The 17,787-nt window shown below is 40.5% G+C and overlaps 1 protein-coding gene across 1 annotated transcript in view; it reads right to left on the reverse strand.

Annotated features, from left to right (window-relative positions):
- Nucleotides 1-251: 251 nt before the first annotated feature.
- Nucleotides 252-17,787, reverse strand: part of LOC134634458 (protein disulfide-isomerase TMX3-like) — a 35,085-nt gene continuing 17,549 nt past the window's right edge. The window contains exons 11-16 of the mRNA XM_063483671.1: nt 16,705-16,762; nt 16,448-16,501; nt 12,354-12,410; nt 8,556-8,685; nt 6,935-7,003; nt 252-2,391 (exon numbers count right to left, since the gene is read on the reverse strand). Of these exons, the coding sequence (XP_063339741.1) occupies nt 2,131-2,391; nt 6,935-7,003; nt 8,556-8,685; nt 12,354-12,410; nt 16,448-16,501; nt 16,705-16,762 (629 nt within the window). The 3' untranslated portion in view covers nt 252-2,130. The remainder of the gene's footprint in view (nt 2,392-6,934; nt 7,004-8,555; nt 8,686-12,353; nt 12,411-16,447; nt 16,502-16,704; nt 16,763-17,787) is intronic.

A 17,787-nucleotide genomic window follows, 5' to 3' on the forward strand; every position in this document is an offset into this window, starting at 1 on the left:
AACTTAATGTCCACGCCGCCTACCCACACTGCTGAGGGGAAAAAGCATCATGTCCAAGATCTTCAAAAAGCCCAGAGAACTACTGCTCACAACCACTTTTAAAAAATTAAAAGTAACTCTGGTTAACTCTGCTCAAGACTTTTGCACAGCACGGTAGCTGGAAGATTGACAGACCTAAAAGAAAAAACAAAAAAGGAAACCTAACAACCCGACATTACATGATGAAAAAAAGAAAAAAAAATTCCAATGAGCAAGAAAAAAAGACGACCATCTTTATTTCAATCTTTCAAACCTGTAATAAAATGTGACAAACTCAATTCAAACCCTAACAGGAAGTTTGGCAGATAGTGGTAGGCAACTACAGACCAGAAGGCAAGGCGAGGGCATGGCTCCTTTAGCGCAGCTTCACAGTAAACCACAGATAATAAGAATTTTCTTTTAAAAAAGAGAAAAGGTGTGCTTATATTGAGTCGAATGAGTTACTGAACTAGAACAGAATGGTGAAATTACTGTTGTTCCTGCTTTTTAAAGGAGCTCTGAGGCAGCTCATTGGACAGAGCCGGGCGAGCGCGGCCCCAGCTTCGTCTTTATGCTATAAGCTGCCTACCTGCTGACGTAGACACATGTCAGCAGCATCAACCGTGTCCTCTAACTCTTGGCAAAAAACAAGAAAAGAAAAGAACATTTGAAGAAAATCTTATATTAAGGAAAATTGATCTTTATTGGAAAAGGTGGACGCCACGTAACTCGCCGTACCAGCTGAGAGTAAGAATCTATTTTACAGATATTCAAGTTGTGTTTTCAGATGCTTTGAGGTCTCTGCCTCATTGGACCCTAAATCCAATAAGGTGCACTGTACTGTGGAATTTTCATAAAAATGTTATTACACTGGGTGTAGAGGATTTTGGGAACACTCTGTCTTTTTATGAAATAGATTGGTCTGGTGAATTAAGGAGGAATCCATTATCCCTACTTGATTTCAGCTATTACACACACTTTAGTCACAAGGAGAGGGTATACAGGATCTCTATGCCTTGAGACCAACAAAGAAAGAAAGAAAAAAAAGAACAACAACAACAACTCAGCAGCATAAAGACAATCCTAATGTTCTACATGCTCTGTGTACATCTCAGGGCATTGGGATGTAAACTTCAAAATGTCAATCGAATTGAATATAGAAACCGGTGATGGGGGATAGACTGAAATATGGAAACAGACAGAGCTTGTCTGTCTGAGGAATATGACTTGTTAAGATCCACAGGAGCTACTGATGCATGTTATGGCTTTTGCTAGACAGGTACAGCCTGTCTATATAAGGATATTTTTTTGTTTTTTACCCAGTTGGTCATGTTGGAAGGAAATGGGTTAAAAATGTCCATCTGCCATGTGTCGGTATCACAGCGAGTGATCCCGGTTATTGTCCCCAGTCTTTCTTAATGGACAGCAGATGGCTGACAGAGAAATGCGGTGAACTGCAGGACTGTATGGGCACTTTGTAACCCTTTATAAGAAGAAATATTTTTAGGCAATAACACAGAATTAAAAACAAAAAACAAAAACTGCACATTTCAATGATGGCAGATTTTCCTTGTTGGGCACTTCTTTTTCATTCTACACACGTCAATAACAATACACAAGCCTACCCAATGGATTGAGGGCAAATTTAAAGGCAACATCAATCAGTTTCTACTACTGTAGGATAATATAGAAAATGAGAATTAAAATGAAAAATAGTTCGTTATACGACAAAAAAGGGGGTTTCAAGACACTGACCTATGAAATCAGGGTGTCACACGTCACATGGAATTAACCACTGGTTGGTTGGTTGGAATCATAATAAATAAGATGGTATGTTTGGTTCGCAGCCATCCCTTCTTCATGTGAACAGTGTTTACACTCCATCATTAAAGAGGCTGTTTGCTTTCAACATAATTCAGTGGCTTCGCCAAGCAGCCGACCTTACACGCAGACAAAGAACTCAAAGATGGAAGAATAGTCTGTGCTAGAGGGGCTCTGAAGGGAAGTGAGATGAAAAACAAAGCACAACAGTAACACACTGATATGTCTTTGAGTTTCATGTCACTGCATTTGACTAGAAGTATGATCCTCTATCCAGCGGGTGCCCCTATGTTAATCGGTTTTCTTCTCTTCAGGATCCTTCTCTCCAACGTCCTCATCCTCTTCTTCTGGGCCCTCCAGCTCCGCAGCACGTTGCCTCTCATCCTCCTCTTCCTCCTCGTCGTCAGTCAGGCCCTCTCTCTTCAGCGCATCTATGTCATCCGAACCGTCATCAGACTCAGCTGTGCAGATGCCATAGCACATCAGGCTAATTACGCCTAGCGGTAGGCCAAACAGGAAGCAGCCCAGCAGTGGAGAGCTGCGAAACACCGACTGATGTGGGAAAGAAGACAGCAAAAGATGAAAGGAAAATTAAGAAAGCGAAGGACGAGGGGTGGGGGAGAGTATAGGGAGACAAATTTGTAATACAGTAACTTGAGGAAAACACTGAAATAATCCAGTGAGAAAATACAAAAGAGAAAAATACATAACCTTAGTTTTATCTTTCAGCAACCAAACACCACTTTAAACACCATTAACTGCAAATAAAAGACTGATGAATATCTATGAGGGAAGAAAGTTCACAAAATAACTTTTCACAATAGTGGCATCCTCTTATGGTACCACACTCAAACTTTGTTAGCGCATTAGGATTACCCTTCTTCCACCAATGTTTGGAAAAGCAGACTGCATGGCCAAGAGCTCGATTTTATACCCCTGTGGCAACAGGTCGAAAAGCAACTGGATTCAGTGATTTAGAGGTGTGGCCCAATACTTGTATCCATACAGCGTACCTTAAACTTGCATTGTTTCTAACAGCTAGGAGGAGGCAACTCTCTGGTTTCAAAAGGTGTCACAGAACAGAAGTCCATGAGAAAGCGATCATTGTTTGTCATTTGATTTAAACATTTGAGTGAGAAATATTTCCAGATGGGTTTCTAATTACTCAATCACTATTTCCAGTGTTGTTTAATATATTGTGAAGTTGATATGGAAAATTAAATTATGCTGAAGTGTCTTGAACCTGAACCAGATGGCAATAGCTGTGTTTGCAAATAGAGTCCTGGCCCTATAGAAGTCTATAGAAAAAAAAAAATCCGTCTTGATGTCTGTGAACACTTTCAGTCACCCATGTGTGGTCATGCTGGATAAAAACTATTTTTTTGTAAATTTTGGTTCAAATCTACACGCTCATTGGCGAACGACTTGTCATTAATGGTCTCATCCATCACCGTGTTCTTGATCTATCTGTATGTCTGTCTGTCAGTCAAAACATTTATGTGCAAACAATAATATTATCCAAGAAATCTGATTTTTTTCTTCCTTCAATAACTGATCATCGTTCACAGGAATAATTTTGTTTTCCTTTCTATGGGGAAAAAAATCTGAAATCCAGCTAGCTTCTCAGCTAGATCCATGCATAACACAGACGAGAAAATGGGGAGTAAAAATTAAAATGAATACATCTGTACACAGTAATCTGAGGTCATTCACAGAAATAACCAGGTACAGTTCTAGCAAATGGTAATAAAAGGAAAGTAAAAGGGATGTCAAGTGAGTATGAGGACTGCTTAAGACAAAACAATCTGCTAACAAGAGGTAAATGTCAGGCTAAATCAATATCCAGCAAAATGTCAATTCGGTCCGATTGTCTGTCTACCACGACTAACAGCTAGTAGGAGTGATGGTTAGTTTAGGAGCTCGGGGCAAAATATAATGAAGCTGCCACATGTACTTTGACATGTGCACACATTATCGGAGACTACAAGGGAGGAAATATGATAAATAAGACCCTAAAGCTCAGTTGTGGTCCAGAGGTCCCACGATGAGTCAGTGCTGCAGTTTCTTAAATTCACACACTGAGACTTGCTTACTCGTAACACAGCCTGTTCAGTCCAGTCCCATAAAAGCATCACATTGCTCTCAACAACCAGTGTTTGTAGTAGTAAAGAGCCTGCCTTTAGCTGCGGAAAGTTAAGCAAATTCAAATCAGATCTGCAGATCAAAACATTTTTTTGCCAAATTTGTAACTTATTCATGTATTTTATCATTTACACTACACTATTACATGTTGTGTACGCATTTAAAAAGCTGGTCATGAAACATTTCCATACACTCACGTAGGGTTTAATGTTTTAGTATTAATTCCACTTCTGTCCTGTAATTTTCAGATGCTTATAGTGTGTTAAACTATTTGTATCGTCTGCTGTGCCGCTTGTTTTGTTTTACACCAAATGACCATATTGGAGAGCTTGGCCTTCAATCTAACGTCCTTCATGTTTCTTTTACTTTCTCATTTTACAGACTCAACTAAGATGAATAAAGAAAAATCAAACATCAAACACGAGCACAGGCCCACCTTTATACACTAGTCTTTCTGAAGATACTGCCTGCACACACACTGCCCTGCTTATTACGGGCTCACCTCCCACCTCCCTCGGCTTTAGTGCGTGCGAGCACACTAAAGCCGAAATTATGCTTCCATGAATATGAATGTAAATCTCTGCAGACCTGCATAGAGCGTGATGCTATAGGTAACTACAGGTCACAAGCTGGCTAATCTCGCTTATGAGACGAAGATGAAACGGAAATGAGCAAAAAGCTGCTGGAGGAATGTGACACAAACCTCTGTGGACGCTACATTTGTCGAGACTGTGCTTTTCGTCTTAATTACAACCGTTTCATTTTAAATTAAACCAGCGTTAGTGACAGAACAATTTTTTTAATCCCTTAAGAATTTGCACATTTACAGCAACTACATTTATCCTTGAGGATCACTTAAGAGAAAAATCAAAGTAAACACACAGAGCCAACAAGTTGCTCTCTGGTAATAATTAAGGCACCCCTCATTTCACATCCATGTTTTCCACTTTGATACAATTTATTTCTAATATTTCTTAAGCACTCCAGTGTAATTAAACCTGTATTTTTTCTTTCAGGAGGCACACGTGAAGCACAATTCAGATGATCTTAATGTAGCAAACTGCATCAGAGAGAATCCACCTAAAAGGGCACATTTGGTCCCAACTCCTGCCAGCCACTGAGCTGAGAAGAAGAGAAACACTCACGTTCCCTTCAGTCGTTGCCACAGGAAGAGGAATGGTAATTGCCTGTGCTCTGTGATGCTGGATGAGGGAAAGGATGGGCATGCTATGCTAACACAGCTGGCTATGACTCATTGGGCTTAATGCGCTTGCTTCTTCATGCTCCTGTCAGACATGAATTTAAATAGGCTCTCTAGGGGCAAGGTGATGGCTGTTGCCTATCTCCTCTATATCATATCATGTCACTGTAAGCAAAACTAGACTGGTGATACTTCCAGCTTGCTAAATTTAGGAAAGCACAAGAGTCTCACATTTCATTTCTCTTACAGATGTAAGTCAGACCCTTGACACAAGATTTTTACTTTTATGCAGCCAATAGAAGAAGTCAAATAAAGATCCTGCATTGTTGCTTTTTTAGCTCAAAGAAATACAGCTTTTCTTTTGCACTGAAACTTTTACCCATTGCTCATCTGGCTTACTTTATCACTGATTTCATTTAATAACCCGAAGGTCAAACCTGATGTGACGCACGAAGAATTAAACCTTCAATTAATATCTTGTTAAAAGGTTCTCGTTTGAGCTTTAAGTCAACCCTTTACTTCAATCTAACATTAAAGCATGTAATTCTCATTTAGACATGCTCCACATGGCTTTAAGGACACTGTTATGGGCGGAGCAGAGTTTTAGTCGTGGTTAAAGTTCAACCATGCCCGCTGAGAGGTATTATTCACAGCTGTATTTACATTCCTATCACACCCTTGGTAAAATAAACACTAGTTCTCCCAAAAGAACCAACTACTTAGAGTAAAAGAAGGAGGAGAAGTTCAGCCGCCTGACCCTCTCCTCCCTCAACACTCCACCTCCATCTGCTCTGCTGTTTTTTCCCCCCTCTCCCTACGGACTGTTTACTGCCTGCACTGCATATTCTCAGTTGTACATCCAATCTTGTCCTCTAAATGTTGTTTTTCCTCAAAGAGGAAAAGTGGAGTGCACAGGGGCATTTGTTTGACATTGTTGCAGAGCAGCTTGAACACAGAGCATTAACCCTAATTTAGCAAACGCAGTCAAGGTGAAGCACATTGTGAAACAGCAAGAATATTATTCCATAACAGAGGCAATTCAATATTGTGCAGCACGATAATGCTGTGCTTTAATTGTAGAGGTGAAGCCTGGTATCCTTAAACAGGAGAGAGTCCTCTGAGTAGCATGTCGCATAGTAAAATTACCCTGAAGTAATATTAGCTTGAAAGCTAGATTGGATAATCATCTGCAGAACTCTTATTTGACAAACAGTAAGTGTTGTATGTAATGTGAGAACCCACAGAAAATTGCTCCAACTGTATACAAGCCATTAGTTAATAGTTACAATTAGCTGGTGAACAGAAAAACACACATTTCCCCATGAAGGTGGTGGAGACCAAAACAGAACCAAAGCAGTGCAAATATTGAATTTTTATGCTGACCTCTGAGAGGTCAGCATAATAATGAAGCATAACATTCAACCACTTAAATTATTTTTTAGGAATGCAACTATGCAACGAAATAATAATAATAATAATAATAATAATAATAATAATATTATAGTTTTGGAGCTTGATTCTTCATGAACGGGGCACAAAAAAGACATGATTGAATTTTAGTCATATTGTTTCTTCAGTCCTGACGAACAGTTGATGCAGACATCCTGCAGACTGAATTATTTTACGCTCTTTTGTAAATATTTATTGCTTATTGGTGGAAATCTGAGATGATATTTTGCATTTCATTTCACTTTGAACTTGAGCTACATCCTGCTTAGGCAATATTCTCTGATTGAAATCTCACCAACTTACCATAATGGTGGACCTGGCATCAAAGGCAACACGTTTGATCCTCTGAATGATGCCGTCACCTCCATATGCCTGCAGGAAGACAGAGTTTAATGGACACGGATAAGCTACTACGTGTAGTCTATCCCAGTTCTATAGGACATGCGCAGGGTTTCATGCACTCTTCAGCTTGGCAACAACAATTTGATGCAGTTACCTGGAAACATTCCCTAAACCACAAAACAATCAATAAATCAATAAAAACTTCTCAAACAGCTACACATACTATACACAGACTGAAATATCCAGGTTTCAGTTCTCCAGTCATGTGCTTAGTACATTTCAGACATTTTAAATAATGTTTAATTAACCGCTTCCTTGCACAAAATTATCTAATGTGCCTGACTCTAGTTTGCTCACAGTGCAGCAGTTCTGCTCCATCTGAGCTCATTTATTGGCAAAAAGCACCGGGGCAGCCAATGAGTGATTTGTCCTGATGCTAATTCATCAGGATGGCCAATTAGTGAGCTCCAACTAAGCAGGACTTCTGGAAATGAGCTGAAGGTGGGGTATGAGACAATCTTTGTGGATGCAGCTGCTGAACAGACTAAGCAGAAATTGCATGAGAACTACGCAAGTTATCAGACATCCTTTTGCAAAAAGAACATAGAAAGAAGTTGTAGCTTTTTCTTCTTAATAGAAACGAAGCAAAAGAACGAGGACTTAAATCTGGCAGCAGTGAGTTTAAAAAAATAAAATAATTATTCCATGAAAACCAGGTGTAGAGATGTGACAGACTGCTAAGGTAACTCTGTTCTTGAGGCTGGTTCATGCTTCACAGGAGGCGAATTCTACAAAAAACACACCCAGTGTTCGTGGTTTTTATACTTCCATTGAAAAAGCATTAAAGATTCACAAAACTTGATCATGCTTGGAGCAAAAAAGCTCCCTACACTCCACAAGAAAATCCTTGAAATCCACTTCTATTCTATGGTAACATTTTTTGTGGAGCAAAAACTTTATTTGGTGCATTTCTACATGAAGGACAAACGGGCCCTGAGACACCACATGGCTGACATTACGAGCCTGACGCGTAGAGGCTGAAACTGTCCGGGGCTTGGCTAAAACTGGACTGCAGAAACATGGTGGTTTCTGTTGCTGTTTATTTGGTGGGAGGGTGGTTTGTTTTGCCAGGCAAAAAATAGCCCAGACCATTCTCGGAAAAAAGGAAAAAGACCTTTGGGTGTTTGGCTTATGGTTTCATACATCTGGTGACTTTAGCGTAGCGTAGGGAGAACGATGACATTTATTTTCCAGATTAGTGCGCACACTACAATACAAAGTCATGTAGTAATCTCAGTGTTTGGCTCAGAACATAGAATTATTGCAGATAATCTATTCAAAAGGGAATGCAATATGAAATCTAAACATGCAAAAGGAGATTGGAAAAATATCTCATCTGATAAAAAATATTTTTCTGAGGGGGGGGACTTAAAATGCAAGGCAACATGCTTGATTAATGAAGATTTGGTGTGATTACAACGGTACAACATAAGGCGAAGGGGAGAGAAGGCTACACCAGGCTGAATACATAAACAGAAAGCAGGAAAGGGAGGCAAGGGAGAGGAGAGGGAAGGATTTGGACCTGTGCAGAACCGTTCAGAACACTGCTGATGAATTGGACCAGCTGCTCCATGCTTTCGATCGGCTCACTGGGCAGGAAGTACTGCTCGTTGGATGTGTTGAGGATGATAACGGAGGGCACTGTCACCTCGCTGAGGAAAAAACAGGAAACACGGCTTTTAATCTTCTTAACCCCCGCACCTCAGACTGCCATTATCAAAGAGCATCATTAGATGGGAACAAATTGTAGTTTCTTAAAGAATAAATTGCAACACAGAGAATACAATAGTGAGATAAACAAACCCTTTGTACTGTGAGCAACCCAAGTTTTCCCATGGGTTTTCTTTCAAACAGAGAATTTTTCTTTCCCAAGGAAAAAGGCGATGCAGTGTGGCCTATTTCAGAGTGGCATTTCTTCCATCTTTTATGCAAAGAGTGTGCAACTCAGGGGTTTTATGGGTCTGTGGCGGTCACAGTTAAAGAGACCTTTACAAACTAAAACTGACAAGTGAAGCCCAGGGAGTCCAGAGGAAGGCAGCTCTGCATCCACACCAAGACACGTACAAAACATATACTAACTACTCCAGTGATCTTACAGGCTTTGTTTTAACAGAAAACACAGAAACAGAGACACACACTGTACGCCGCCGAGTCGGCTCATTTCGACAAATCAGCAGAGGAATTACAAAACTCAGTGAGATAGGGAATAAGGTCATACAAACAACCGATCCCTCTTCCACACGTCTCGCACAACACCAAAGCCTGGCTTAGATAAGGTATCCTAGTGCTTAGATACACACATGCACACAGGCGCACAAACAGTCCATCACGGCGCTGCCACCTCACATCCCCGCGGTGTTACTCAACCCAGCAACAAATTGCACACACACGCACGCATATCCATCACTGTCCCAATCCACCACCCAGCTGCGATCAGGAGTGCAAACATACACGCCCGTGCGGTAGAGTCATCAGTGCCTCACTACTCTGTCCAGCTGAGTTCTGCAATCTCTCTCTCTCTCACACACACACAACCACACACACATTATGAATGGGTATTTCCATCTGACATCCAGCCTACTCCAACAGATGGCACCCATTTAAAATAAATATGGATTAGCCTATGTGCCTCAGTTAGTGGGACTACTGGGGATTCGCCACCATAATTAAGGGTCATATATTCTACCATTTGCACACATTCTTCTTCTACTGCAAAAAATGGTTTCTATACAATTAGGGCCAGTGGTTTTGTTGTTGTTTTTCTTTTATGTACCATCCTACAAGATCTGTACAAGCTGCTAAAGGAATTAAAAGAATAGTGAGCTCATTTCTAGGCTAGCCAAAATTCACTATTCAAGTAATAACTCGGGATTTGGGGGAATTTGCATGTTAGATAGAGAGTTAGACGATAAGATACCATTGCATGTCTTTGGATTCACTATGGAGCTGGAGCTGAGAAACTATTGGTATTCATTAGAACTAACACCAGAAGCAAAGACTACATGAGAGTCCCATCTTGAAGACTTGAGCCAAGCTTTTTGTTCGTCAGTGTATTGGAGCCACCCTACAGGCAGTCTGCTAACAACCAAAGCAATCACAAGGAGGTTTTTGGTACCTCTTTACGACTGCCAGCAAATATTCGTCAACCAGTCAGGGAACTCCTTTCTCTGGAGGCTGGTCAGTGCTGGGGGGTGACTGACCAGTCTCGATGCCTGCTTGATTAAAGCTTTAGCAATCAATTAAACAATGACTTCTACATCCAACCTCCAGCAACCACTAACGAACGCAGTTGTCTAATACTGATTTATCAGAAGATGTTCTTTATATTCTGAACAGGGTTGTTGTTCATTAAAAATTCAACAAATGAATTTTAACAAACTAGTTATTAATTTACTGCGAAGACACCAAAGACTTCACAACTGTCTGCTCAGCTTTGGCATGTACTCGCCTACATGTGGTGCAGCTCAAGCTGCTCTGCTGGGCACAATGTGATTACACAATTTCTAAATTATGCAAGTTTCGGCATGTCTTATGCTTTCCCATTGACCTTTTGTGCGCATTGGACAACATATATATTAATACATTTGTGAAATATTTGTGAAATAAAATTGACTTTAATGCACTAATGTTTGTTGGTGTTAAAAAATGAAAATAGAGGTGAACAAATTGTGCACAAATTATGTGCAGTTTACCCATTTGAGGGCTTTATGTTATTTTATTTAGTTTTTTTAACGGGACTCATTAGCAACAGTTCATCAGTTCATTTTCCTCAAAGTTTCCTTTTCGCTTTGTTACCAGAAGCATTTTCTGAGCATTAATTACTGTAAGAAGGCCTAATTACTAATCCCAACTGTAAACTATGATAATCATTATCACAGTATGTCCAGAATATACATTTAGGATGCGTGGCAACATAAAATCTGGATAAATATCCATTTTAAATTTATCAGAAAATTATGTTTGCTGACATCAGGAGGTCGTTCATTTGGATGTCCAACTGGAGAAATGCCTTTCGTAATCATTCCCATTCCGATTACAAGTCTCCCCTCGATATTGCCAGTTTTCAGTCAGCTCACATCTTTTCACGTTTTTCACAGCCTACAATGCATCCCATATAAGGGGTTAGAGATAATCCTACATTTAAACAGAAACAAAGACGACCTCAGACTTTGAGTGGTTCTCATCTAGTATGTGTGTATTCCTGAGTGTGTTTGTGTGCCTCTGGTGAAAGCAGAAGCAGCCTTACGCCAGACAGACTGCTGCCAGAACACAGTAATCGCTGTGATGACAGAAAGAGGGATAAAAAGCCATCAGATTTATTTCCATGGCCCTCCTAAGGGAAAGGATTAGTGGACATTGACAGGCCAGGATTTTATTCCTCAAAGGAGGGCAATTAATCCTGCGCTACAGCAGCTAAATTCAGTCCCCTAAAACCCAGGAAAAATACATATTGTATGTGCTCATACAAAATTAGGAAGGCTAATCACCTCTTTTATCCTTAAATATAAACACCGCCTATTTTCAACTGTGCACCAGAAGCCTGCTGGTTCAATGTAGTTATATTTCAAGCCATAACTTCTACTGTACTCAGTGACACACTGACTAAATTACACAGGACTTGGGACACCATGTCTGCTATAATCTTGCTCATACAAACAATAACATGCTCAAATTAAAATAACATCCTGCCGCGGTCGTTTTACGCATGCAGATTCTCACACAAAATTATACAGACACACATAATTAGATGCTGTACGTTAGTAGACACAAAACAGACATGCCGACTGCGACGGCCATGCTGGTCGTAGTGGGGTTCTGCCTAATTAAAAGGAAGGGATGTCAGTTTCAAGGCCTCCCTAAGCATGACACCCTAACAGCCAGCCTCAGCCTGGGCACAAAGCTGCTGCAGCAAGGGTCTAACTGCATCATTAGCGTTGCTCTTTGGCAAGCTATTAGAAAACACACGACCGCTATAGATTTAATCCACGCACAGCCCGCTATCCCTAAACTCCTCACATATTCATCTCAATAGGCTGCCCTTTCACAACCAGATTTGCATGAGCTTGTGGATCTTTGTGCTTTTCCTGGGTGTATGCTGGATGTTGAGGGAGGAAAGGGGGGTTTAAAGTTTCCAAGAGCACTAAAAAAGAAATGACAGTCTGTGTAATTGACTTCTCCACAAGAGAGCATCTTTAATGGCAGAGGCTGGCATTACAAGTCAGTGCAGACCTGGATAAGTAGCTGACAGAAGGTAACATGAGGCTGAGAACGAGGAGGATGACACGAGAAGAGAGAGGGAGGCTGAATGTGAGACACTTACCCCATAATGAGGCTGTTAATGTAGTCATTCCCGTCCATGTGGCCAAACTGGAAGTCTCTGGAGATGCAAGAGAAATCAGTGGCATGAGAAAGCGAAACATTGCATCCAAAAAAAGCTGAGTGAAATGAACTCTTTTTCCTGTCTCAGTGGACTGCATGACACTAGCACAAACTGGGACACAAACTTCAACGCACAATAGTACACAGCTATGAAAACTTGGTAAATGGAATTACATGTTCTTGCTATGGGAAACTGGAGAACGCTTTAACAGAGGAGGGGAGAAAATATCCCCAAAGCTCCATTCTGTGCCATCTCCTGTTTCTCCTCATCTTTTCTAGCACAGAAAAGACTCAGGTGATTTATCTAAACGATAAGGTAGGAGGAGGAATTCAATTTGTATCTCATTGTGCTGCACAATGTCTGAGCAGAGTGTATTGTGGGCAGACTAGGAAAGGGGGTTGCACAAGTCCAGGAAAGCTAGGAACTTTCTCTGAATGACTGATTGTGGAGGCCTCTAGATATATATTATATTCATTCTGAATCACAGCAACATCTAGGGCATTGGTCCCCTGGGTGCTAAACAATACTGCTTGTGCTTGACATGATTATGAAGAAACTGAACTGTATAATAAAGCCACTGGATGCAATATAAAAATCAGTCTGGGTTACTGATAATCTTGCTGACAATAGTGGGCCTGACTGGGAATAAAGCTCATCAAAAAGTCAGCTTATAACTTCAGTGCTATAAGACACAGATCAGGCACTCTTGGAAATGATCCAGATCTCAAAGACTGGTAAAACAACCACTGAGATATGAGACTGAGGCACAGAAAATATGAGGCGTAAATTAAATTCCATTCCAGTTTTACTTTGCTATTATTAGTACTTTTCAGATCCGATAAATTAAACATTTACAAGTCTCTTCACCATGTATGTATATCTTTCCACTGACTCTCCTGGCTGGAGGAATCATGGAGCAGGCTGGCCAAAATAGTGAGTAACTTACCGAGAACCTTGTATATGTGAGAGTAGAACAAACTGAAGGTAAGTGTGTTCAAACTGTTTGCGTTTTTATAAAATATTCCCTTTGTGGCAAGGTTTTCTAATAAACTTTTTTTTAAAATCCTGGTTGTCTATATTGACTTTATCTGCAGTTCTCACTGAGTATTTTCAAAAGCCAGAGCACAACCAAAAAAAAAAGAAATTCCAAGTAGGGTGGGCGTATTTTTTCACCTCACTATCTACACTCATCATTCTGAGCATCATTATACTTAGAGCCAAATCCCAGAGGGTGTTTTTATGCTAGATAATGAGTAATCATAAAATAATCTTGTGACCCCGTCATCTCATGACACACAGTTCTTAGAAATGCTTTAAAAACAAAATGTTTCTGTGGGTTGAAATTAAAAGATGGGACAAGCGGTCAGTGTTAAAAAACAAAAAACAAAACAAACAACCGTGAATTCATTCTGGATCTAATGCAAATTAGTATAGAAGCCCCACCCACCTTCAAAGCTTTCTGCTTGTTTGAGCAGCCAATCAGAAGACAGCTGGCTTTAAAGGGAAGGGAGCTCAAACAGCTTGTTGCAGAGAGTGGATGAACTGAGATGCTGCACCAACACCCAGTGCAAAGTCAACAAGGATTATTTTAAACTGTCACCATGAAGCGTATGTGCAAGTTCAAGAAGGAAGATCTGTAATCACTCAGCCGCCTGCTTTCCCGGGTACTCGGCTGCTAGTCTATTCTTTACATCACTTCCACTTTCTCATGCTGTCAAAATTAACGCTGACATCATCGAGGCTGTCCAATCATCTTCTTGCCTGCATTCTGCGCACTTTGAATCTCTGTGCTTTTATGTCTTTCTGCCTTTTGTTCAACCCACCTCCACCTTACCCTGTACCACCTTATAGCGCATCTTCATCTTCACCACCACCAGCTTCTAGACTTCAAGGGGTCCTTCATTCCTATCATAGTCTAATTGCCAAACAGTCTCACTGAATTCTGTATCTCAATAAAATCATGTTCATTTCTTCCAAATGATTCCTACTTATTGAACAGAATAGTGGTTTACACATTCGCCTAACAAGCAAAAGACCCCATTTCGATTGAGAAAAGAGACACAAATCCCTTGGAGATTGTGTCAGGAAGGACATCCCGCATAAAAATGTGCCAAATCAAACATGCAGTGCTGCCCGCTGTGGCGACCTCTCACAAATAAGGGAGCAGCTGAAAGCAGCCACACAAAAGCTACTCTAGTAGAACTGAAGAATAAAAATATGGGCTGCAAATGAGCATAGCAGCGTCACTTTTAATACATTCTCATTATGTGATTATACTAAATGTGTATGAGTAAATGTGTTCATCTGTCATTACATTCTCAGTTCAGATGAGGGTTTGAGAGGTAGGATGAACTGCTGTTTACTATGGTCTTTTTTGAAGACCTTTTTTTTTTTTTTTAAATTCATAATACTTGCATTAATTTATTTTGCCTATTTACACAAACTTTTCATAAGTGTTTTTCTGCTCTCCTAGTGAATTAAAGATCAATGCTTACTTCCCTCTTAGTTTCTTCTGCAGCTAAATCCTGCTCTGCGCTTTCTAGTAAATAACTTGTGCTATGTCACTGTGGTTTGTGACAGTTTTGAAAAAGAGCTCGATCAGAGAAGGGAGAGTGAACAAGATTAGCAAAGTCATTGGCCATGGACCTAAAACAATGAGCTAAAAAAATTGTAAAAAAAAAGTCAAAAGAGTGACAATGCAGAGTTGGTCATTTCACATTATTTTTAACTGCAGGGTTTCCTGAAATATTGCAAAAGTTTCCTTAAAAAAATGGATAAAAATCTCCAGTTGAGGCAGACTTTGTAACATTGCTTGTCATCTTGTCATGAGTGCTGTAAAATATAAAGGCATACACAATGACTGGTGTAGAGTGACAACCCAGCCTACACGCCCATCAAAGTGACAAAAATCAAACTCCGCCACACAAACGTGGGCACGAGTCCTCCACTGCCCCACACCAACATTTCTACAAATGCTACAAACTGAAGGTGAGCTAATACTACATCAAACGGCATCAACTCATTCAAATGTCAGTCACCCCCTATGCTCTGTTGACTCTGTATGCTGGCTCCACCCACTAACAGGGGCAACACTCGGCAGCTTGTAATTACAAGTACCGTTTAGGTGTGTCTGAACGCCGCAGGCAGCTCTGATCTCAGTAGGGATCTCAGACTCTGAAGCCTTCAAAAACAGCGCTGAGTAGTGTGGCAGACAGTAGTATAACAGATGATAGGGATCTGTGTAATTCAATCAGTCTTAATGGGCATGCCTGCAGAGTGAGAAACACTTTTATCATTACGGTTTGAGACACACCTCTTCATTCAAAAGCAGAAATGTATCTGATGAAGCAACGCTGTCAATGACAGGACACAGCGAGGAACTAAAGCACTGCATCATTATGCAAATGTGATGGACTTTTTTTTTTAATTAATCTTTTGTGGTAATCCACCTGGTGACTGACTCCCTGCTGACAGTGATCAGAAATGAGGGTCACATAAAGAACAGCAACCTTTGAGCTCACTTTACCTGAAGCCACTTCAGCAAAAGCCCCCGTTTGCTTCCACCTGGGTGCTGTAGGGGAAGGATGACCTGCCGACTATAGCGCACTTGAGCAAAAATAACAATAGTGGCAGTGTGAAATTATGCATTCAAGTGGGGTTTTTTTTATCCTTTCATTTGCCTTGTTACGCTGGCTCCTCTCCTGTAAAAGAACAGGTCGAGCAGCGCAGCGCGTAACATAAATACCCCATCTCCAGTTGTTATCGCACAATTGGAGCCAGAGAAAACAGAAAATTATGCATTAATACAAGCCGAGTTGAGTTTCTGACTGACAGCTGAAAAGAACACCTATATTTGGAAGCTGACATTTTGCATAATTACGTTCCTACTGAACCTCAACAAAAACAGACGTGCCCTGACAAAGGTATAACTGCTTGTGAGTAGACAGGCAGCGTTCCACAGTGAGCGCACCATCCTAGAATAAATGTATAAATTGGATCTCCGTCTTTGACCTCATCATTTACCCGTGCCTTACCTGTTAAAGTGTTCCCGGTATTCCTTTGCCACCCTCTGCATCAAGGTCTTTAATCTAAAAGCAAATTAGAAGACAGAGAAATACCACATGAGTTGGAGTCTAACCTTTTTTTAGCTGTTGGCTGCAATTTGTGGGCAGATGCAAACAATAATGGTCTTATCTGTATTTGAAAGCCATGCACTTAAGCTCAATTATTGTGGTGAGAGTGGGAGTAATTTATAAGAGTCATGCTTTTTAATTTCAGTGTTCTTTTGTACCTGCCACTCTCCTCTGTGGGGTCCTTCTCATCGATGACTGCAATTGCCACCAGTTTGCCTGAGGTGGCAGACAAGGATTACAAATCACAGTCAGACACACAAAAAGGACGGTGAAAAGACAATGGTGGGCAGGTAAGAGGTTCCGGAGGAGATCTATCACCTCTCAATAGGGGAAGAAGAAAGGAAGGGACACTGCGAGCACTTTGCTCATTCATCACTCAAACATTAAGCTAGCTTAGGCTTTCTGCTCGGCTGAATAGGAAACAAGTGGTCACTTTGTGGTGGGAGAGCTATTTCAGTGCCATTCAAAACCCAAACCCACAACAAATAGATCTGCTTAAAAAACACAACAAAAAACTGTTACACAACTTTAAAGGTTTGTTACTCGGCCTTATATGCTTTGATGCTACACGTCCCTTGCTGCTTGGGTGAGAGTGCCAGCCTGCCCCCTGGTGGTCACTCATGTTGATTAGATGCCAAGAATGAGGTTATATAAAGAAAGTGGCCAGCTTTGCATCAGGAGAAGGAATAATATTTAACATGTATATTCAGTGAAATTATACTGTAAATCTAAATAACTTTGATTGCGGATTTTCTGTAACTGCTGGTGAAAACAGAAAATCAGAGGGGAAAAAATGTTAATTTATGGTTCAGTTGGTGTTTTTATTCTTCATGGGAATACCACCTGTGGAAATGTGTATAATTAACTCTGTGCTGTGTTTGAGCATGAGCACAGCAACATCATTCATCTGTGTATTTCCAGGAAGATTAGATGGATTCTGCACAACTCAAGTTGGAAAAGGACAAATTAAGTTTTAAAATAAAATTGCACTACCATGCAAGTATTATTTAGACATTTATGGAGTATTTTTAACAATGTAGCCAATTTAATAACAATTTACTATGGCAAATAAAGCCACTCAAGTGCAGCAGTGTTCAAACCTCTTTGTTTTTCAATCCCCTACATGTGGCAATTTCACTAGTTACATATGCTGATAAGCATCATAGGCTTCTTACTTTCTAAGAAGGTGACAACAAGGTGTAGTAAGTGCAATTATTGATTAATGAGGGATTTCTTCACAT

The sequence above is a fragment of the Pelmatolapia mariae genome, linkage group LG9 (assembly GCF_036321145.2).
Source record: "Pelmatolapia mariae isolate MD_Pm_ZW linkage group LG9, Pm_UMD_F_2, whole genome shotgun sequence".
Lineage (NCBI taxonomy): Eukaryota > Metazoa > Chordata > Actinopteri > Cichliformes > Cichlidae > Pelmatolapia > Pelmatolapia mariae.